Source organism: Diprion similis, chromosome 10, assembly GCF_021155765.1.
Source record: "Diprion similis isolate iyDipSimi1 chromosome 10, iyDipSimi1.1, whole genome shotgun sequence".
In the NCBI taxonomy this organism is placed as follows: Eukaryota; Metazoa; Arthropoda; class Insecta; order Hymenoptera; family Diprionidae; genus Diprion; species Diprion similis.
In genome coordinates, this window is record NC_060114.1 from 8737501 (window position 1) to 8761260 (window position 23760).

Below are 23760 nucleotides of genomic sequence, written 5' to 3' on the forward strand. Positions count from 1 at the left end.
CATTATTCGTGTAACGATATCCAAAGAAGTAAAACAAAATACGCAGATAGATGAAAAAATTTTGTACACTGCGTTAAGAATTTTTCTATTTTCTATTTCTCATGCCGTTTCTTGTTACATAAGGATATTTCGTTTGAACCAATCTTTCTTTCGTTCATTCGATTACGAATTACGTAAATTTCTCCTCCCTTTCCAGCTCCTCTCAGACCCACTGTATAATCTGTGCTTCAACTTGTGTTTGTGTGTAGAAACATTGTTTGGACCAAAAAAAAAAAAAAAAAAAAATACCCAACAAACTCCCAAAAAAAATCCTATGTCTTTGAAGTTTAGTCGTGACCTCTGGTTTTATCGTTGTGTTTTTCCGTTCCTTTCGGATTAATCTTTTCATTTTCCCTCTTTTTTTTTTGCTTTTTTTTTCTCGTCAGTAGTTTACTTCTTACCACCATGTATATATAAACGAAAAAGTAGTCGTGTGTTGTGTTGTATTTAAATACATACTTACATTGTGTATATTCAATAGATATGTAGAGATACCCTCCTCTATGTATATTTATTAGATATATATTACGTAGGTCCTGTAACAAGGGCAAAAAAAAAAAAAAAATCTCTGTTTTTGATCGTCACCGTCGTCGAAACCACCGCTGCTGTTTTTCTCTATTTTTCTCTCTTTCTAGCGCAAGCCTATCGCCAGCAATATTTATATACCTATTATTATGTATACCATGGTGCAATATACATACATACATATATACCAATACCTGTACATGCATAACTACTATGACCTCATACACACTGACCACCACAATACCTGCACATAGTGTAACACCGAATCAAAAATATGTTATATACCTATGCATTCATGTGTGACTTGTCTCTGGGTAAATCATCGTGTGAATAATTTTCCATTATATCAGCCTTTGTAACGTTACGTCACGTCATATCATATCGGGATCCAACATACATATATCGGAAGACGCTATCTGGCGTCTTGAAAACAATCGTATTTTACTTTGAAAAACTTTTCTCATAGTTATTTTTCACCAGAAATCTAATTGATGCTACAAAATGTAAGCTCGACAGCTTGTGCCAGGTTTTTTTATGCTTTGATATTCATAAAATTCACCCAAAACGATCTGCTCATTGATATGTAATATCAAGATGGCTTCTCGACGCCATATTTATTAATCAAGCCAGGTATAGTTTATTTGGATTTCAACACAATGGTTGTATCAAAACTAATGATTAGCACGTACAGCCTAATTGCAACAGATAAGAGTCGGTTCGGTTCTTTATTACCGACTGTTTAGTGTCAACATGGCTTCTCAATGTAGTCACGTAGTCCAAACGCTTCGTTTCCGCTTGATTGAGTAACTGGAAAAAAATAATATGTCCGCTCGATATATTTTCGGCTCCACAGTAATACGATTTAGTTTTTCTTTTTTTCTTCAATTTTTAATAATCATATTTCCATGATCAATAATAAATTCGAAATTTGTTCTTTCTTTATTTTGATTTTTTACTTTTTTCGCCAGCAGAAACGTAGCGACGGACTTGAGTGCACAAAGTGAAATAATTGAATCCTTAAGCAGGACAGAGAAAAAAAACAAAAAAAATAATGAAAAATCGGTACACCTTACTGCACAAACAAATTTAGAAATAGACGAGATTCTTTTTCAATTATAAAGGGCACACACGCACAAGCACAAGTACATATCAAAAAACACAACCACACACCCACACCAACCTTGCTGACAAGCTGCGCTGCACGAAACCCCAGCTAAAACCCCCGCTGCTGTTTGCTGAACCCCCCAAACCCCAGCGCCTTCTTCACTGCAACACAAACGCCTAAATATAAATATTATTCATACACACCACGACATTGGAATTATAAAATGAAACAGGCAAAAAAAAAAAAAAAACTAACAAGGAAGAAATTTTTAAAACGGAATAAAAAAAAAAGAAAAGAAAAAAAAACAACACCAGCGACACACGTCAAATTTAGAGGAAAGAAATTTGTCTTGCATCATCACTGTGCTGTGATCTATATAATAATAACAATAATAACGTGAGAATATTTTCCTCGTAAACGCTGCGTCGCGAAATCATTCGAAATTATATGTTTTGTATGTAAAAAAATTTGTATACCTACCGCACCAGAGCGACACCACCTGGTGTGAAAAAAAAAAAAAAAAAAAATCCCAGATGAATTTTAAAAGGATGAAATTATAAAAGTGACTGAAGGAAAAGAACTAATAAATACGAAAAAAGGAAGATCACACTGTGTAAGTTGCCCGCAATGAAATCGAAATTTGCTGTTGGGAAGCACGGATATGAGAAGACCGTAATGGCGAGTTTAATGTAGATAGCATCTTTTGTACGTTTGTTTATTTTTTTTTTTCGTTTTTTTTTCTCTCTTACAAATACCCACAGTTCAAATTTTTGCATCGCTGTGCCTCGATCGGCTCTCTGCAATTTTGTCTTTGTTTCTCTTTTTATTTTGATCAGTGCTATTTCGTCGTGACGAAAACGAAAACCGCAAAAAAAAAAAAAAAAAAAAAAAAAAAAACGATAAGGAAACAGACGTCACCAGTTTTTGGACAAAATTAATTCAAGTAAGTATATAATATGAGTCGAGATCATTTTCTATTGGTACGTTACCTAACATATGCTAGTCATTTGAGGCACGGCTCTATCTTCGAGTAACACGCTTATATATATATATATATATTATCTTGTGACGTGTAAGGTGATGGAGAAAATATTTTTCTTTGTCGTTAGCAAGAAAGATAACGGAAAAAAAAAAAAAAATGCAACCATCCGTTTTTATCTCTAAAGCAAGTATAAGGGATGACGACAAGGTGCATCGAATTGGAATTCCGGGTGAGTGGCAGAGTGAAAGCGTCATTGTGCAAAAACGTAAATGGAAAAAGAGCAAAATTAAAATTCTCGATATTGCTAGATCGATTCCAGCTACTCTTCGGCCACGTCAACAAAAGGATAGTGTGTGTGTATGTGTGAGAGAAACATAGTGTCTCTCGTCTTCTCTTTCTCTTTTTCCCTTTCTTTCACCTTCTCTAATTTATTTCTCTTTCTCTTGTAAACAAAAAAAAAAAAAAAAAAAGTGAAAGAGCAGAAAAATAATTTCCCGGATTGAAAAACCTCAGGGCCGAGTCAGTCGCTCTGCCCCCTCGCAACTTGTTTATCTCAAGTCATTCAAGGCGGGCCGAGTTACAAGAAACACGAAAATCCCCCCCGAACGAACGACGGGTGCGCCGACCGGATTTTCGTCGCAGACCAGCTTGTTGGCAGGGAAGTCTTATTCTCTAAAAAAAAAAAAATTAAGAAAAAAATAAACAATTAGCAAAAATGAAAACAGAAAAATATGGGTTACAGTTCGCAAAGGGTGCATTTTTCTTTATTTCCTTCCGTTTAACTTTGTATTTGCAAAAATATCTACATTTATCTATTCTTATCTTTTTTCGATTATTGTATTCGTACGTTTTTTATCAAGTTTTTTTTTTTCTTGGTTGGCTTACGTGCATTAATTAATGATAATCAAGGATAGATAACGGAGCTCTGGAACGGAAAATCGATAGCTAGTTTTTATTTTTTTTACAAATTGCAAAAAGTTGACTTCCATGTAACTATCAATGCACTCTTTAGAATTGCAACGCAGTATAATTTATCTCGATATTTTGTACAACTGTCTTTGTTTTTTTTTTTTTTTTTGTCTTCCTACTTCTTTATAATTACTGTATAACAGATGATACACAAGCAATTTTTCATACACACGAATATATTCTTCGATTCATAAATGAATATGTATACATCAATATAGATTAATTACCTTGAAAATCGAAATTCACGTTACACACACACGAAGGAATCGAATTTATAGGTACACGCATATGATACACACATACTCACACGACACTAAATGAAAAACAAAGAATCACGATAAAGAAACATTTTATACAGCGATTCATATATTCTCATACAACAACCTTCGAATGCATACGGTGTTACCCTTTATCGTAAACACAATAACATCAACAGATCTTTTTTTTTTTTTTTTTATTTTTTTGTTCGACTCGGGCGTTGCGATTAATAAATCTGTAAAAAAGAAATATCGACAACGAAAAAGACCACGAAATCTGTAAATACTGTACAAAAATGTATAATAATCAACTATTATTATCATTTTTTTTCTTACGTATATTCATGTACAAATGTATTTTTTATTTTACATATCTTCGTTCTTAGGATATAGGGTTGCTGCAGATGGTGACGATGATAATACGAATAGTTCATCCACTTATTTATTTCTCGTAATTTTATTTTCTTCTAGTCACATATTTCAATTGCCTTGTGAAGAAAGAAGATTTCTACATGTACCCAGAGAGCGACTCTCTTTTTCTTCCTTGTCGGTATAACAAACACATTTTCAGGGTTGATCGAAGCGCTTAGCCGATAACAGCGAGGAGTAAACTGTGCAAAGCGGAGAGATCGGGCAGAAATCGATGAGAAATCTAGAAAAATCTTGTATTAAATTATTTTTCAGCAATGTTACGACTGGAAGTCTTGATGATGTCTCATCTCTCTGTAATTGTTTCTCTTTCGTTCTTTGTTTCTTTTCAGTATTTACAGGTTATCGGTATCGGAATCTAGAGCATTGCTGCCAGAGAATATGTGAATGACTCCATTTAGGAAATTGGCCCACTTAGTTTAATTTACAGAATGAAACGAACGCGTGCATCTAATCGCAGGACATCACCAAGACACTCGATCAATTCAGACTTAACCTATCTCAATCCAAACTTCTAATCTAAGCAAACCCAATCTAACTTAATCTATCCTGATTTATATGCCCTGAGACGCGTGGTGGTAGGATATTAAAACCTCATTTCGCAAAAATTAAATAATATAACAACAACAACAACAACAACAATAATAATAGTAACAACAACAACAATAATAATAATAATAATAATAATAATAATGATGATGATGATGATGATGATGATGAATTCTTTCGAATTTTAGACTTGTGTGTTTAATAGACGTAAACAATCGACGTATATATGGTGCCTACATATGGATTCATCAAGGGAAATTGAATGGGAAACTTATATACTAATCTGTATGAAAAAACATCGAATCGCAACATATTTTATAATACGTATATAATATATTACTTAATTGACCATTTGAGGGAATACTTTTTTTTTTTTTTTTTTTTATTTCCTATTCTTTAATTATAATCTATTCATATGTCTATGTATTATAAGTATATATTCTCTGTGCCGGAGCCTCAACTAGTATTTTTTCTTTTTTTGATTTTGATCTTGTCCTCTCGCTGGCGATGCTTCAAAAAATGCTTGCTGCTGCTGTTGCTGCTGCTGCTGTTGCTGAACAATACCAAACAAAAACCTGCACAAACTGCCGCCCGTGCCGCTTCGCTCTCTACCTGCCAATTAACGCCTGCCGCCAAATGCCGTTCTGCCAAAACAAAAAACCAAAAAAAAAAAAAAAATATATAATAACTACGAAAACACGATACTCTCGACCATCGCACGTTCGTCGTCTTCGTCGTCGTCTATATTCATTTCAAAAACGAAACAATTTCAAAACTGACGTTGGGAACACTGGGGGAAAAATCCGTTGCTAAATGAAATTAAAAAAAAAAAAATCATGTGGAACCAAAAAAAAAAATAAAAAAAAAAAAAAAAACGCATTAAAGCAGACGGCGACTGTGCAGACAAATGTACCGGGAATGGGCACCGTCGCAGGAGTGCCAGGAGTGCCAACGGGACTCCAGAACGCAGCTGCAGCGGCCGCTGCAGCCAATATGGCCGCCGTCGAACTCGGCAAGAAACGGATGCGCGATCCCAATGACGACCTGCTAATGGTACCACAGCTTTCGCATGGAGTACACTATTACTTCTACTACTATCTATAAACGTTACTTCTTCTTTTTCTTCTGTTCTTCATTCTTCTTTTTTAGTAACAGTCGATAATGTCGGAAACTGATCTCTTTGCCAAAAAATTTCAAATGTTTTCCTACCGTTCTGAACAGCTTCTTCTCGCTAATTTCTTTTCCATTCATTTGTCACCGCAAGAAATCAGCTCCCGACGCATATCCTTAGTAGTCAATTTGATAAAACTAGTTAGTTAAGTAACCTGTATGGGGTGTTTTAGTCCATTTATCCGTGGAGTGAAAAATCTGTAAACGAATTATTACAGCACAACGATTTCGCAACCTGTAATACCGACCGTGCGATCTATACCGATTTCCATCGCGACTTTCGCTGTCGGTAACTCTGGAACACCCCATACGCAATCCTATCCTGCTTTTCTGATTCCTTAAGTGATTCAGTAAAGTTCAAAAATGCATCTTTTATTCTCACTCTCTTTATTTTTATTTGCTTTCAAACTCGAAAATAATCGAACGTATAGAGGCAATATATAACACTTTCAGATTATCGTAAATAGACTATAATTTTTTTCTGTTTTCTTTCCTTTTCTATGTGTGTGATTCCTTAGACACAGAGCTTACGCCTCGTAATACTTATATATATATTCATAGTGTATATATATATAGTATTACGTTATATACACAAATATTTACATGACTTCTACATACACACACACAGACTGCACACAATGTATAAGCCTCTATATAACTTTCTAATGTATTATGGTTTTTTTTTTCTTCTCTTTTTTATTTTGTTCTTACGAGAAAATTGATGCTGGTTTTTTTTTCATCGTGCAATTTTAGCTGTGAAATTTCTTTTATTGTGGGCGAAAATGTTTCAATTTCTAATTACAATAATCACTATCAAAGATATGCAAAAATTTCCACTAAATTCTATCGCAGCAAAAATTGAACGTATCTCAGAATTCTCACATCTTTTCTCACCATTATAATTTTACACTCTGACTCATTTAGAGAAATACAAGGACACCGTTCTGATGTACATATACGTATAGTTCTCCTTCTCACAAAATCTTCTTTCGACATAAAAATGATAAGAATAATTAAATAATTCAAATGAGGTTTAGGAAAAATCAAGTTTTGTACAAAAAAAAAAAAAAAAAAAAAAAAAAGAAAAAAAAAACAACACCAAGATAAAATTTTCGTTTTCCACATACGTATATGTATACTCTTAGTAGTGATGCACACATACATACCTGTACACCACGTATAACGTGATAATAATTAATAAGCTTGCGCCGATGATGCATGTTGTGGCTTTACGCGAATATTTTTGATAGGTGTCTATATACTTATATGGTTATGCCCATGTAAATATATATTTATATATATACACACCTTAGTAAAAATTTGTCCCAGGGTTTTTCTATGGTCATACAGAGCTAGCCATTCCCCCGTTCTGATACTACATAACATTATAAATGCTGGATGTTAATCCCAATTATATGCACCTCTGTAAATCCGGATTCACGAAGATTATTGTCATGTTCGATTAACGTATATTTTTTTTATATTTTTTTTTTTTTTTTTTTTTTTGCTGCTGTTGTTCGTGTCACGTTTATCGAAATAGTCTGAATCACAAAATGAGTAATAAAGAGAAACGAACAGCAATCGTTTTGGGTTCGGATAATACAACTGTCGTCTGAAATCAGGGATATATGAAAAACAATTAGCTACGTTGAAATGCATCGCAGTAGACCGCTTATGTACAAAACACACGCTCACGGAGAAATATTTTTATATATATATATATACATACATATATACCTATCTACGTATGTATGAAAAAGAAAATTCTCACGTATTCAAAAACCTCGAAAAAATTGGTGAATAAAACAAAAAAAAAAAATGAGAGAAAAAAACGGTTCAAATTTCAACAAGATTTATATAAAAAATACCAAGAATTCGAGAACACCACAAGAATTGATACGTAATGCATAATTAATTATCAGGATATCCCAATTGGCTTATATAATTATTACAATAAATGTGTAATCCCTGCAGCTTTGAAGCTTGTGGCAAAATGTCGTCGCTGCTGCTTATGATCCTCCTCTTTCATTTCACCTCTTATATATAATATGAATATAGTATAATTAAACTCAGGTAACTTGAGAGAGTAAAAGAAAAAAAATTTCTTTCTTCGCTTTGCTATGTTTTGCATATTGCTGTGTTTTTGTTTTTATTAATTTTTCTTCTCACTTATCGTAAGACAACGTTCTTCCTTATTTTGCACTTATTTTCTTTACCCAAAACCGCTTTTTACATGCAGTAAAATTCATTTCGTGTAAAGGTGGCGTAATTCCTTATCTTTGTCTCTCTCTCTCGCTCTCTATTTTTTCATCTTTCTTTTTATCGTTTTTCCACATCCCCCATGTTATGCGACAAAGTTTCAAACCAACAATAAAAAAAAAAAAAAAAAAAAAAACAGACTTTCCTAAATTTCGCGCTTCGTTTTACTGTTCTTGGTTTAGATCTTAACTGGAATCTTCCAATTCCTATATGCATCGCCTATATACCTTCCCATGCTTTCTTTTTAAGTACCTATAAAGCCGCGCGCGCAAGATCAAAAACCAAAAAAAAAACTTACTATACTATTGTAAGAATACGGTATGGTATACGACACAGTCATAATGATGATAATAACAATCATTCATTCGTCGGAAGAACATCGACAAGGCTCTGATTTTATTTTGCCATTGTACCTATATTTTTAACACCAGAAAATACATTTATATGCATATATGTATGTTGATTCGAAATAATTCGATAAAAAAATTCGCAATGATCGTAAACGAAGAGGAAAATAAAAAAGAAATAATAAAAGGATACCGGAAATAAAATCGCAGATTTAATTTTCGACTCAAATGTGATTGAAAAAAAAAAAAATTTACCGAAAAGCAGGCAGTATTTTTTCACTGCAATGAAGTACGTCGCTCTTTTTTTTATTCCAAATAATTACTCGTATTCACCCCATGGGGTACTTATAGCATATACGTTTTATTTATATAGCCACTTATATTCGTGTGAGAAAAAAAGAAAAATATTTCTTATCTCAATTGATATTCGGTGTGGGGAAAAGAACGACTAAATAGTATAAAATACAAAAAGTATATGGCAGTATATTTTTTATTAACTATACATTAATACGTGGATAATTTCGTATCACATACAAAACCTCTTGGTATGTATAAACCGCAATGATTTTCGAGTGGGACTAATCCAATTCCTAATCTATCATGCGTCATCGGCACAATTATATATATATATTACATGTAATAATACTTTATATTTTATATCTATGTACATTATTATTATTATTATTATATCACGATAGTAATGATGATGATGATGATGATCTTGACCACAACAATAACGATAGCCAAACAATCATTACCTTTAAATTCCTGAAAATAGTATTTCTTAAATACTGTAGATTTATTGTTACTGATGTTGTTATTCTTATCACTATTGTTCTATCGTTGTTATATCGTGAAAACAAAAGAACAACACCATCAAAAAATAGGTTTTATTGTTTCTATTTATTATATATTGAATACATTATGCATAATAATATTATTATTATTTATAAAAATCAATTATCATCGAACAACAACTTGAACACATTCGTGTCTTTGTTACAGATGGACATGAAATCAGTCGGGTCATTCTACTACGAGAATTTTGTAAGTGCAGAAATACCCTTTAAGAAATGTGAATAAAAAACTACAGAAAAGAAAAAAAAAAAAAAAAATACTAACATCTAGAAATTGATGCTACAAATCTAAATTCAAATCTCCAATCAAACGACAGCCAAAAAGAATCAGAGGAACCAAACTCAATCCGAACAGTAACATTAATTTAAGAAGCAAAGAGAAAGTCACATAATTCTTGAAAACCAAAACAGAAATTCGAATCCAAAATTTGAGGGGGCGCCCTGGTCGATTTCGACGTTGACTCGTATATCTTCGAATATCGAAGTCCACGTGTTTCAAGCGTGAAAAAAGCTTAACAGTCTCGTTCTATACGCGATTCTGAACAAAAATACTCGAATTCATTTTCATTAGGCAAAAAAGAAAAATAAATGGCACGGATTTTACGAAATCGCGATAATAAATTCTTAGAATTCATACCATTTATTTAGTTTTGCGTCAAATGAAAATCTATTCCTGTGTTTTCGTTCAGAATTGCGTATAAAACGGTGTTGTTGAACTTTTTTCACGTTTGGGACACGTGGAATTCGATATTTGGAGATACATACAACACAACATCGAAATCGACCAGGGCACCTCCTTAACAATTCGTCATATCTGTGAATACATTGTCATGCTTACTTGATGATTCGGATCTATGCAAATGTTCGATGTGTTACGTTAATATTGGTGAGAAAAAGGTTTATATCGACGTTGTTCAATTTACGTTTTTCCTTTTTTTTTTTTTTTCCTTTTTGTTTCGTGAAAATATTGTTCCAGGCCTTCCCCGGAATGGTACCGTACAAACGTCCAGCCGGCGACAAGTCGGGCATGCCTGTGTACCAGCCCTCGGGAGCGGCGACGACCTACCAGCAGCTGATGCAGCTACAGCAGCCATTCGTCCCCGTCTCATGTGAGTACGCTGGAGTAACACCAACAAACCACCATCACCCACCACCACCCTCGATTGTAACGACAACGCTACAATCATCTCAAACCTCAAATAATAATAATAGTAATCTTATGAATAGTAACAGTAGTAGTAATAACAATAACACCAATGCCTCGAATCCGGGTAATATTAACAACAACAACAACAACAACAACAACAACAACCATCATCACCACCAATCAGCTGCCGCCGTCGCCGCCGCCGTTGCCAACCACCAACTTCACACCGCTGGTTCCGGTTCCAGTTCCGCTGGTTCCGCCGGCCCCGCGGCCCAGGCCTCGAGCCTCGCGAGCGAAAACACGAACGGTGTCCTGGTCGATCCCGCGAACCCGCCGCCCCCGCCCCCGGGGGGCCTGAGCGTCGGAGGGGTCGACAAACAGGGCAGCGAAGGCGCCGAGGGCGCCGTAATCCGGCCGCGGACCTCACCCGAATTGAATCACCATCATCCCCACTCCCATCCTCACTCGCACCATCAGACCCCCCACCATCAGCACCACCTGCCCCCCTCAATGTCCCCGGCGACTATGACGTCGATCGCCTCGCTGATGAGCAACCCGAGCATGTGCACGTCTCTCGCGAGCATGTCGTCAATGGCGGCTAGCATGCACGCGAACATGCAGGCACACTACACGATGGCGAACATCAACGCCCTGAACAACTTTAACGCGGTTCAGAGCCTCGCGATGGACCCGGCTGCATTGGCGAAGGAGGTAGCTCAGAAGAACTACGCCAAGGCCGTCAAGCTCTCCGCCTCGCAGGCATCCTACGGCATAAATCCACTCACGGCTCTCAACTACACCGGCGTCGCCCTGAACAAACAGGCCCTTGCGATGCCCCCGCCCGCCATTTCGGCCCCCCCTGCGACGCCCCGCCCCCCTCAGCCTGGCCTGGGCCTTCAGGGCCTCGCCGGCATCCCGGGAGCTCTTGCGGCCTCGCCGCTCTCCGCGGGCCTCTTCCACTACCCGAGGCCCCCTCCTCAGCCTCAGCCGATAAATCCGTACTCGTTGATGCGTCCGCATCACCAGATGCTACCCACTTCGTACATGCAAACCATGCCGCTAGGCGGCATTCAGGGCATGCAGGGGAATCCCTACGCCGCTGCTGCCGCCGCTGCAGCCGCAGCATCGCATCAGGGGCATCCCTACGCCGCCATGTTGCCGCCTGGAATCCCCGGCGTCTCGGGCGTCCCGCAAGGCGGCGCTACTGGGCTCCAGGCACAGCTAGCCTCTGGCAATCCCGCCACCATCGTCGCCCAGCCGCAGGTTGCTCTCAGTTCCGCCAATAGCGGTGTTCAGGTTATCACTCAACCTTATAAGAAAATGAAAACTACGTAGATCTGTGGCGCGGGTGGAGGAGGAGGACGAATGAGGGTGGTTCGACTGGTGTTTTGTGGCTCAGAGGCGGGAAGGCGAGATATTTGAATGGCGTCGTGTCGTGTTGTTCGACGTGGCGTAGACTCTGAATCTTACCGAGGCCCTTTCGAACCATAAAACTGCCCGTATTCAGGGTGGCGACGGATTCGGATTAGTCAAGAAATTTTACTGATCGACAAGGGAAAACATCCTATTATTATTTTTACAACAGTCGCACGACTTTAATGGGCTTTTTAACCTTTGATAGTTACTTGTAATGTGTAAATAGATAAAAAATTATATGTGTTTTAGAACCGAGTATTCGAGTTCGAAAGTTGGCACATGATTTTCGTGTATTTTTTTTTCTATCGTGAGGTCTCAGTTGCTATTCTGTATTTCTGTCGGTTAAAGTGCCGCCCCTCTCCATCAAAATCTCTCGATTGAGTTGTGAAATCTTCTGTTTTTTTTTTTTTCTAATCTTTGTTGTTGATATTTTTTTTTTCTGTGAGAGGGGTGATTTCAAATATCAAATCCAGAATACCAGTCACAGACACTTGGATACGGTTGATGTATGTACCGGATTCAATGAGAAGAGGAAAAAAAACGTGAAAAAAAATATAGAAAGAGAGACGTTGAGTTTCATCTTCTAGTCAGACATTGTCGGTGAACAGTGCCTTATATAAAAGAAAAAGGAGAGAAAACCAGAAGAGGGAAAAGATAAAGAAGAAAAAAAACCTAACTAAACCCTAAACCCGGTCCTATACATGAGCTGATAATAGTAATCGCAGTTTCTTGTATATAAATTGCACAGTGAATGAGAAATATAGAAAGATGAAAGACAAAGAAAAATTAATGTAAAATACTGAGCTTATTCGTTTGGGTGATAGTCACTATTATCATTATTATTATTTCATTTAATTCCTTCTTTCTTAAATACCGTGTGACCCTTTGATATTGAATTCGTCGTAACTATATATATTTATATATATACATAATATATATGTACAAGATACATATATCGTAAAGTAAAGGAAAACCACGCCTCACATAACCTAAAACTTGATGTCCTACCTTAAACAGGCACAAAATATACACACAATAGATGAACTCGCGGTTATATAATAGTTGCGGTTTAGTAGTCGGCGGTTATGCTAGTTCGTAGTTATTGTTTCAGTTTGATCAAGTAAGCTAGTTAGTTGGTTAGTTAATTAGTTACATGTAGCTAGTGATTTTATCGTAAGGGATATTGTGTTATTACCATTAATATCGTTAATTATTCTATTTCATTCTCTCGTTCTTTCCTGTTTTACAGACAATTTTTATAACTCCATTCCAGTTTTTATTCTTTCGTCAACTTTCTTAGTTCAGTTTACAACAAATTTCACACGTTAAAGCAGCCAGATACGCTACACGTGCTTTTAAACTTGATCCTTGACTCAATTCATCTTATCGAGACTCTTTGTCTCCTACAATTTAATAAGCGACGTTTCTGGCTCCTCTTTCATCTTTTTCGTGTACAAATAATTTCATTCATTGTTCTCACCTTACATTATTTTATTTTATTATTATTATTATTATTATTATTATTGATTTTATTGTATTTAACAAATGGACCTCAAAGGTCGATAATTTTTTTTAACAATAACTATCCAAATTTTATTCACGGTTGAATGATAAAGCGCAGGTTTTATCGCCCCTTTTTATAATTAGATTAATACGAAACGAATTAGTTTTGTAATTGTTTCTTATTTGTTTGTTTTTTTTTTTTTCACTTGTAATTTCTTTTTTTTTTTTTTCTTCTTCTTTGTTAGAGTTTAGTTGAAATTTAGACAGAAAAAAAACGTTGTTCAGTATCTATCTTTTAGTTGTTTTTTTTTTTCTTCCCTGTTGTCCTCACTCTGCAATCGTCACTTTTTTTATCTCATACTTCCATCCCCCTCCCCCCCCCCTTTCACATCTTCTTCACGCGATAAATTCCTAATTTTTAATTTTAGTTATTACATTACTGTTATCATTATTATTGTTGTTATTATTATTATCATTATTATTATTATTATTATTATTAATCTTATTAATATTATCACGCCGATAATTGTCCAAGTTCCGAACATACGCAGAGCTATAGAGTAAAAAAATATGTTTCCTAGATAACCTTGCCCTCCCTCCACCCTCTACTACCCCTTTCGTAATTATTTAAATAATATATAGGGACATGTATGTATACATAAAACTATACATAGACCTTGTAAGTAAAGAATGAGTGTGAAAATAGATCCGAATGATTAGAGGAAACAGAAAGAATTGAAGAGAGATAAAATCGGAAAATAGAAAATTGAAAAAAAAAAAAAAGAAAAAGAAAAAAAAATGAACGAAAAACAAACAATATTCTGAAAGAATAATTATCTTCACCGATGATTGATAAAAAACTGCACTATGTAAATACACGAATATATATATAATATGATACATATATATATTACATATATATGTATACATATATTATTGACAGGTTTTTTAGTAACTATTATTATCATTATTCTATTATTATTATTAATCCTCCGTATATCCTCAAGTAATGTATCTAATTTATCCTACACAAATTCAAATCCAAGATTCAATTCGGGTGGGATGCGTATGCATACATATAAACGCTTTATGGTATATGAAAATACGGAGAGAGAAGAAAAAAATATGCGTTGAAATATACCACATGTACTGTAACTATATTTAATATAGAACACACACATGTGTGTTTGAGTGTGTGTGTATATATATTATATAGAGGTAGTAGTAAGAAAAGTAGTATTTTTTCACGACGATGATTTTCTTTGTCGAACAATACGTGAAGTTGAAATTTGAATTCGAATCATCGAAACAGTGGCGGAGAAAAAAACTATTAAACCCGCGCTCATTTGCATTTCCAAATTTTTCCTTTCCCTTGGCTCGGAAGAGAGTAAAATTCGTTGAAGACAAATTAGTTTATTTTTGTTTTTCTTATCGACAAGAATTCAACAAAGCTGAGTGGGGAAAATGGGATTTCGGAAAAAAAAAAAAAACTACATGAATCGAAGTGGGAATAAGGAATGGAAAATTATAGAATTCGATTTTCCAAAAAAAAACAAAAAAATCATTCGAAACGTGTTTTCTTGCGCGAAATACAATGTGTGAAGATGTCCTATTTACTCAAAATATATATATGTATATATACATATAAATTATACAGAAACACAAATATGCACGTGTATGTATATATATATATCTATATATACATTGATGTTAATTCTTTACAGTGATAATTGTAAAATTTATTTTATATAGTGTGTAGCAACAATTTTTATTATCATTATATTATTATTATTATTATTATTATTAATAATCGTGTAAGAATATCATATAGATATATGATAGAAATTCATCAGGGAAAACCGACATGATCGGTAGAAAATTTTTTAAAACAACCGTTTCTACGGATCGAACTGCAGAAAAAAAAAATTGGGTAAAAAAATTATATCCAAAACTACACCACGTATACGCGCAAATTGCATAACTGCATAAAAATTACTAAGTATCTAAAAAAAAGCAGCAAACGAGCAATGAAAAAAAAACAATCACGCGCATATTATTGAGTAGTCAGTTGGCTAGGAGGTAGATAGCTATATATACATATATATACATACACACATATATGTATGTATAAAATTCAATGGTTAACCCCCCCCCCCTCGACCCTCTTTTTTTCAACATATGAACAAAAAAATTTTTACGGATAAAGAAAACTAAATGAAATCACTAATTGCAGAAAAAAAAACGAGAACAAATCAACGATCCCCGATAAGATTGGAAATCAATTTGACTCTGACTTTTATTATAACTTTTATATAGTGTACGCATAGCTATATATATATATATATATTCAATAATTGCGCTACAAGTTAAAGGATAATAATTATTGTACATATGAAGAGATGACGATGATCAAAATGATAGCCGCAGAAAAGTAAGGAGAAAACTTAAAAACCGCACAGACACGCACATAGTCTTCCAAATTATTTATTATTAATATTATTATTATTATTATTATTGTGTATCGTTCACGATATCTTCGGACACAACCAACTCAAATTTTTTTTTTATTTTCATCCATTTCGGAATCTCGATTCATCGCACAGGATAATGTATAGAAGAATTTTCGAACAATTTTTGTGTTATCGATTTCATTTAACTAATTTCAATTTTCGCGTGTTTTGTTTTTCTCTTTTTGTTTTTACGCTCTTAACAGGGGGGAAAAAGAAAATGAAAAATCGTCGAAAACGAAGTGACGGATCAACGAATGGTTAATCAACTTTCAATCTTACGTGACGGAGCGATTCGCATGGGGGGAAAAAAGTAATTTAAAAAAGGAATTATAAACTATAAATTTACAAAAGGAATTATGAACTATAAATTTACAAAAACAATTTATTAGTCCTATGTACAAATACAAATGAGTAGCCTCTCGTTATTCAACCGGATCACAGTCCCAAATGTGGTAACTTATCCAGAGGCTACTGTGCGTACTACTAATATTATAAATACTACGTTGTAATTATTATCACTATATTGTCATGAACATAGATAGGCGATATATTATACATAAAGTTAATGTAATTCTCTTATGTGTGTATGTATAATTCTACGTATTCAGAAACACGAACACGTATAACTATTAGACTGTAGCTGTGCAGTAAAAACGCGATTATGTTGTCTCGATACATTTTTTCTCTAACCGTTAATTTTTTTGGTTTTTCTCTTCCGTAACTTCCTGATTTTGTTCTAGACTTTAGATAGTGATATATGCAGGGTGACCCAGTACCCGCGGACCACCGGGCACTGACGGATTCCTTGCAAAAAAATAAGATTAAAATTATTCTTGACAATTTTTATTTAAAGCAACGGTTCTTGAGTTAGAGTCGTTTGAAGTCAACCAATCACGGCGCAGATGGGACCGAGTGCGTAAGCTACTTGCGAGGCTAGTGTAGCTGAGCCCCATGCAGCGTACGCTAGCCTCGCGCTAGGCTCGTGTGCCCGGCTCCATCTGCGCGCCGTGATTGGTTGACTTCAAACGGCTCTAACTCAAGAACCGTTGCTTTAAATAAAAATTGTCAAGAGAAATTTTAGTCTTATTTCTTTGCAAGGAATCCGTCAGTGCTCGGTGTTCCGCGGATACTTGGTCAACCTGTATATATATCTATATATATATATTATACATATATGTCTGATTGTCTCGAATATGCCGATCCGAATTTTATAGGTGTTTGTAAAGTGGAGTAAACAATTACACAAATGACTTGACAAGTCTGAAAAAAAAGAGAAAATGATGGAATTGGAATTATATATAACAGTTTCCTAACATCGAGAGTTTTTTTTTCTCTATTTTCTAATTCATTTTCTGAAAACTCTATATACATTTATGTTGGTACGTATGTATGTCGGAGATGTTTCGTCTCTTGTGAGATTATCTGCTATTATTCTAACTAACCTGCGTTTTCTTGTCGGTGATTAGAACTCTAAAAATTCGTGCAAGGAAATAGAAGCAAAAAACGCTCGCGAAATAATTATCTGCGCAAATTTGCATTCGAGTTGTTTTCCTATTGTTGTTTGCATGCCTTTTGTTACTGAAGTGAAGAAAATCATTTCAAAAGGAAACGCAAAGAAAGTTAAAAATATACAAACTTCAATTGGGGAGGGGGAGAAAATTAAGTCGCTAAATGAAAAAAAAAAAACCAGAAAAGGTAGGAAAGAAAAAATTAAAAAAAAAAAAACCAAGTGCCTTTAAATTGCACCGAAGTTTACACGTACACGCAAACACGACATATGTATAATTTAATACGATGATAGAATGAGATGGTGAGTGAAAAAAAGGGGGAGCGAAAAAAAAAAGTTGGTAGAAAGTCACGCGTACGCAAACACCTATTACATTATTTGTATATCGAAACTAAAACTAAAAATACTTTAGAATAATTATACACACACTTTTGTCGTATAAGAGTTTAAGAATACATATATACATAAATCTACACACATATATATATACATATATATATGTATATATTCGAAGATGAAAAAAAATGCAAAAAAATTTTGTGAAACGTACGAAAACAGAAAAGAAAATCCAAATGCATATTAGATAGTTAGGAATATATTAGGATAGATACGTATTTATATTACACGTAAATTGTGGATTTAGTCGATCGGAATAGAAACAAGGAAAGCAAAAAAGTGCAACGAAAAAATATGATGAAAAAGGTAACCCTATGAAAAAAAATTATCTTAACCTACCTACCAAACTACTGACGAGATAGATGTTAAAAAATTTTGTAGAGCTAGAAAGTGAACCGAAAAACTTTCAATTACTACTACTTCTACTACTACTACTACTACTACTACTACTACTGCTAGTACATAAACTTATACCAACCTATACCTACATGCATAACACCTACGCAGGTAGTATTTATTATTATTATTATCATCATCGTATACTTGTATCGTATCTGATAATTCTTCGTGTAAATTAATTTTTGTTGTTATTATACATACATATATTATTATTAATATTATTATTAATATTATTATTATTATTATTACCTATATATCAATATGCTATATACCTACTTCTGGCTCCATGGAATCTGCAGATGCAAAACACGATTTTTATCTAAACATAAGACGAAGACGAAACAACAGATAACTTAATTCGCGAAGTACACATGAAAACACGCAAACAAAGAAATGTTTCGTTAATTTATTACTAATGATGAAACACATCTGTATACGCATTCGTAGATAAACAATCTGAAATGTGTATCAGAATTTTTTTTATCTTGTCGTTTTTTGAATCTTTTTTTTTCCATAGTTGTAGATCAATGCTTTTGGTAGGAGGCGCGGGCGCCTCGATGTATATTGTATTCTAAAAAAAATTCCACGTTCGATTGAGCGGATGTGAATTGTGCAATCGAAAGTAAGATGAAAAAAAAAACTGGTCAAGATTGCAAAGTTAAAGGAAAAAAAAGGTAAAAAAAGAAAGCATTAAGAAAAACGACGTATTCAAAAGACGACAAGAAAAAGGAAAAGAAATATAACCAAGTAATTAGGCACTGAGTGTAATGTTACATCGATTTATAGTCATTATGTAGATCGCTTGGAATTAAGTTTAAAAACTAAGAGATTTAAGAGAAAAAAGAAAACCGAAAAAAGGTACCGAATAGTTAAGGCAAACAACTATGGAAACTGTATTGCGTCTGCATATTCGGTCGGTGGGCTGGGTCTTTAATTGTCAAGGAGTCGGAGTCAGTCAATCATTCAGTCAGTCAGTCAGCCAGTATTTGTAATAATAATGCTTGATAAATGCATGAATATTTGTTTTATTAATGCTTCATGATCTTATTTCATATTTATATACGTATATATGTATATATATATGTAATTTTTTTCATCACATATATCATATATATATATATATATATATATATATATATATATATATCTATCCATACATATATCTCAATATATCCCCAATTATAAAATTCCCACAGATGGTATCTTATATACTCTTGTAATAATTCCCTCCTCTGTTTTCCTCTGTGTTCATATTTTTTCATTTTCTTCCTCGTATTGTTTTCGTTCTCCTAACGATTAAAAAATTTCTCCGTATAGTAGTTATGAAAACAAAGCATATTACGAATTATTCTCTATTATTGTACCTCTATTTATATGTATGTATGTACGTATGTATATATGTATATATATATACATACATATGTACACATAGCACATATATATTTGTGATTTTACACAATATATCTTGAAGAATAATTGATCGATGTATGAAAAATCCGTTCATTCGTATTCACCCAACGCCATCCCCCCCTGTCTGTTATCTGTATCTGTATCCCGATCGAATTCTCCTTGTCGATTTTAAGATTCATCGACATCTCCTCCTATTAAAACATATAATATATGTATAACCATGCCTATATTATCATCTACTTACGGGATATTTTTTAATATATGTATACGTAGATGCGCGTTTGCAGGAAACAGTGCTTGGTATTTTTTACAACTTCTAATTGGTATATCGAATTTCACGTAGCTTGTTGTTGTTATTGTTTTTTTTTTTCTCTACCATTTTTTTCTTGTGCTCCTTCTTTGTCCTTTCCCGGTGTCCGTTCGAAAAAAAAAAATAAAAATAGCCACTCAAAAATTAATCGACCAGGGCAAGACAAAAATAAACAACAAAATAACAAAAGGAATCGACCTTAGATTGATTTTTCTCACTTCTCTAGCCGATCTTGTAGCGGCGAACCCTCCGCGTATTCCTTGACCCCCACTCCTCCTTACGCCGCGCCAATAACTTGGCACAAATCTCCTCGCATTTCTCTTTCCCGATCAACCACTTCTTCTTGAATCTGTAGATGCGTATGATTTGACTTATTCTTTTGTTTTATCTCTTTCCTCTGGAACTACCTACCCTGTTTTGTTTCATGAGATATTTTCATTTCGTTGTTGGTAATCATTGTTGCCGCTATTACACACAGTATGATAAGAAGAAAACAAAACCAAGAAAACGGAAATGAGAGGGTCTTGTTCGAGCTTTTGCTTGCGACACACGCGGCCAGTGGTGCGAAGACGTATTTTGTGCTTTTATTAATTAACCATCCACGCTCCCTCCACCCCGCCAACCAAAGTCAATCCCCTCGAGCCCGTCTAGTATCATAAAAGCTTATTGTTTTATACACTGCATGATTCACTCCTCAAGATAGATCCTCGAGTCTTGAGATTCAATCAAAAAACTTTCTCGTAATACAGTCGATGTATTCGATTATGAAATTTTAGATTTGAAAGTGATTAACAAAGAAAAGAAGAAAAAATTAGCTGGACATGCATCACATTTAATAATGCATATACGACGATGGGTTTAGCGAGCGATGGGCTGGGGGAAAACAGACTAAGCCAAGCACTAGTTTTGACGGGCGGTCCTTTTTGTATCCACTTACTTTTTTCCACCTGTTTTTTTTTTTTTGTATCCAGTAGACAAATTTAAATATGCTTTTTGTGAGAAAAAAAACATCATCCAGGAAAATCAAAAAACAAAAAAGGAAAAAATTGAAATCAACAGATCCTCCCTTAAAAAAAATACTTGTACCCTATCAAACACTGCAGGAGAGAAGGAAGAAAGAATGAACCAACATCGAGAAGAAATTTAAACAAACATAATTACAAACAATAAAAATTGTAATTAAAAATCAGTGAATAAATACGCATTCGGTAGTAAACAAATGATTGAATAAAAGCAGAGCTGAAAAACTTCGGTAGCAAGAGAAAAAAAGTTCATAACGATGAGGGTGACGAAACCAATCATTCTGTTCTCTCCATATTGCAACCTTGTAAAATCTTCCAATGAATTGCAAAATGGGGAAGACAAATTAAAGTAAAAAAAATGTTTGTAACTGAGAAAATAATAATCACGAAATTGAAGTAAGTGACGAAGCATCGCTGCCGCCGAAAATTGCGGGCGCGAGAATCTACCGAGACTTCTTGTGCTTCTGAAGAACGGATAAAAAATACAGAGACTTGTTTATTTATATTTATTTTCCTCCCTTATCGATAAGCACAGACCACCCATCAATCCACTAATCCGTATACCATTTACCCATGTGAGCGGTTTATGTGTTATTTTTTCCTCTCCTTTATTTGGTGAAGCTTTTTCTCCTCAAGATTTCACTCTATCTCTCTCTCTTTCTCTCATTCTTCCTCTGTGTATGTATGAATTCTTTATACCATGCCATTATATCGCTCTTAGTAGTTCCTTCCACCATATACCGTGTGTCCATGAGGAAAATTCGCACCTTATGCGCATGCGTCAAGTTGTTAGAATTTTATTGGCCGACAGTTAGTGCCTGATTGATGCCTAGGGAATTTTCTGACAGTCGCGATTGGTATTGCGTCGGCTACCCAATCAGGCGGTAACTGTCGGCCAATGAAATTGGAATGACTTAACGCATGCGCATAAGGTGCGCACTTTTCTAATGAACAGACGGTATGTACAGCTTTTTGTAGATTCTTATCTTATTAAACGTCAATTCATTTTTGTAACGTATTTTTAATCCTATTGCAAATTAGTGTTCCGATAATAATTCACTGGTTTGCCGAAATAAACTTCGATGAGAATGTCAAGGCGCAACCTTTCATCTTTTAAATAATTGACGATCGTTACACGTTGAAAAGCCTCCTTGTTTGAAAAGCGTAAGAATAAAATCACGATTATAATTAACTGCTGTTCTTGAAACCGTACATGTGGAATTTCGCTGTACGGATGTGTAAAAAGATTAAACGGTACGTAATACATAGAAGCACACCGCATTTTCCTCTATATGTACATTTCTGTCTACCCGCAGCCTGATTCCTACCAACCATTCACAACTACTACTTTGTACCTATACTGCATTACAAAAATTTAATGATTGAGCTGATAAGAATAATTTTAGGTAGAGGTTTTGCTGCTGTTGATGCTGTCGCTGTTCACCCCTCCTGCTGTTGTTGCTGATGCTGTTGTTGCTGATCTGTAGAATATCTCTATGTATCAAAGATAACACTCATATAACCATATACACGAACAAAAGAAAAAAAAAACCCGTAATATCGAATTTGGAAAACTCGAAAAACAACTTTCTCTTTTGTAAAAATTTCCAACACTTTCCACTATTTTTTCGTTGGACTATACATATTTAGAAAAACAAAAGTAACACGAATTCTACGATAATAGAGCTCTCTATTACTATCATTGATAATTATATTTAACTCTGTATGGTAATGAAATATTCTATCCTCTTTTTTTACAGAGCTATATTATACACATTGTATTAAGTTGCAAAGCTTTGTTCACGTTGAACCTTGCGCAGGCTTTACGCTTTCCAAAAAAAAACAGATAAAAAAAACAAACAAACGAAATTAAGTAAATTATAAAGTAGAACAAAATAAAAACACACGTCACGATCATCGCGGATAATAACCACACCTTCTTCAAAGTATCACTTCATCTTTCGAGGTTGATAAGAAAAAGTGGAAAAAAAACGTTCTAGATTGAGTGACATAGAGTGACAGAAAGTGACGAACGTTAGTTTATCGCTGTGCGAATATTTCAAATCGAATAATGCAGGTGAGAGGAATGTTGTTGTAGGATGCTTAAATAATGTGTTGTGTGTTGGTAACTGAACATCTATGATTTCTCTCCTATAATTATTATTACGACTATCATCGTCCTTTCATCATTACGATGGAATTAAAACGACAATGATAGTACCAGTAATAATAATAACGACAAACATATGCGGGGCTTGACATGAATCTAGATTTTTCGGTGATTATGAACCTTTATTAACATCAATTAATACTGATAGATGCCGAACTAGCATCGTGCTGGACTGCGCTTCACATTAAAACTAATCATAACTCATCCCGATTTCTTCATTCAATTCTTTTCCGCGATAATAAGTGTTTAGTGATTTAAAAAATGCCCAAGTATTCTCAACTGGCACCGTGCTAGACTATTCTAAGCGGCAAAACTAACGCCAAATTATTTCGATCAATCGATTCTGATTTTTCCAACGGTTAATAGCGTTTGTTGATTTGATAATTATTGATATATTCTAAACTAGCAGCGTGCTAGACCGTGATGTGGGTAGAAAACACTTTCAGAAAAAATCGGTGGAACGTCAAGCCCTATGCATGATA

At 34.5% G+C, this 23760-nt stretch overlaps 1 protein-coding gene and 1 long non-coding RNA gene across 3 annotated transcripts in view; one reads left to right on the forward strand and one right to left on the reverse strand.

Annotated features, from left to right (window-relative positions):
• LOC124411689 overlaps positions 1–13133 on the reverse strand; it is a 15929-nt gene extending 2796 nt beyond the window's left edge. Inside the window, exons 1-2 of the long non-coding RNA XR_006929701.1 lie at positions 13002–13133; positions 7184–7191 (exon numbers count right to left, since the gene is read on the reverse strand). This is a non-coding gene — a long non-coding RNA (uncharacterized LOC124411689). The remainder of the gene's footprint in view (positions 1–7183; positions 7192–13001) is intronic.
• The window catches only part of LOC124411688 (protein muscleblind), a 134692-nt gene that overhangs the window by 100910 nt on the left and 10022 nt on the right, over positions 1–23760 (forward strand). Inside the window, exons 7-10 of one of the 2 annotated variants that reach the window (XM_046890966.1) lie at positions 5741–5908; positions 9637–9678; positions 10465–10597; positions 22515–23008. In XM_046890966.1, the coding sequence (XP_046746922.1) occupies positions 5741–5908; positions 9637–9678; positions 10465–10597; positions 22515–22573 (402 nt within the window). In that variant the 3' untranslated portion in view covers positions 22574–23008. Of the gene's footprint in view, positions 1–5740; positions 5909–9636; positions 9679–10464; positions 10598–22514; positions 23009–23760 lie in introns of those variants that run through there. The other variant, XR_006929700.1, reaches the window with a different exon arrangement.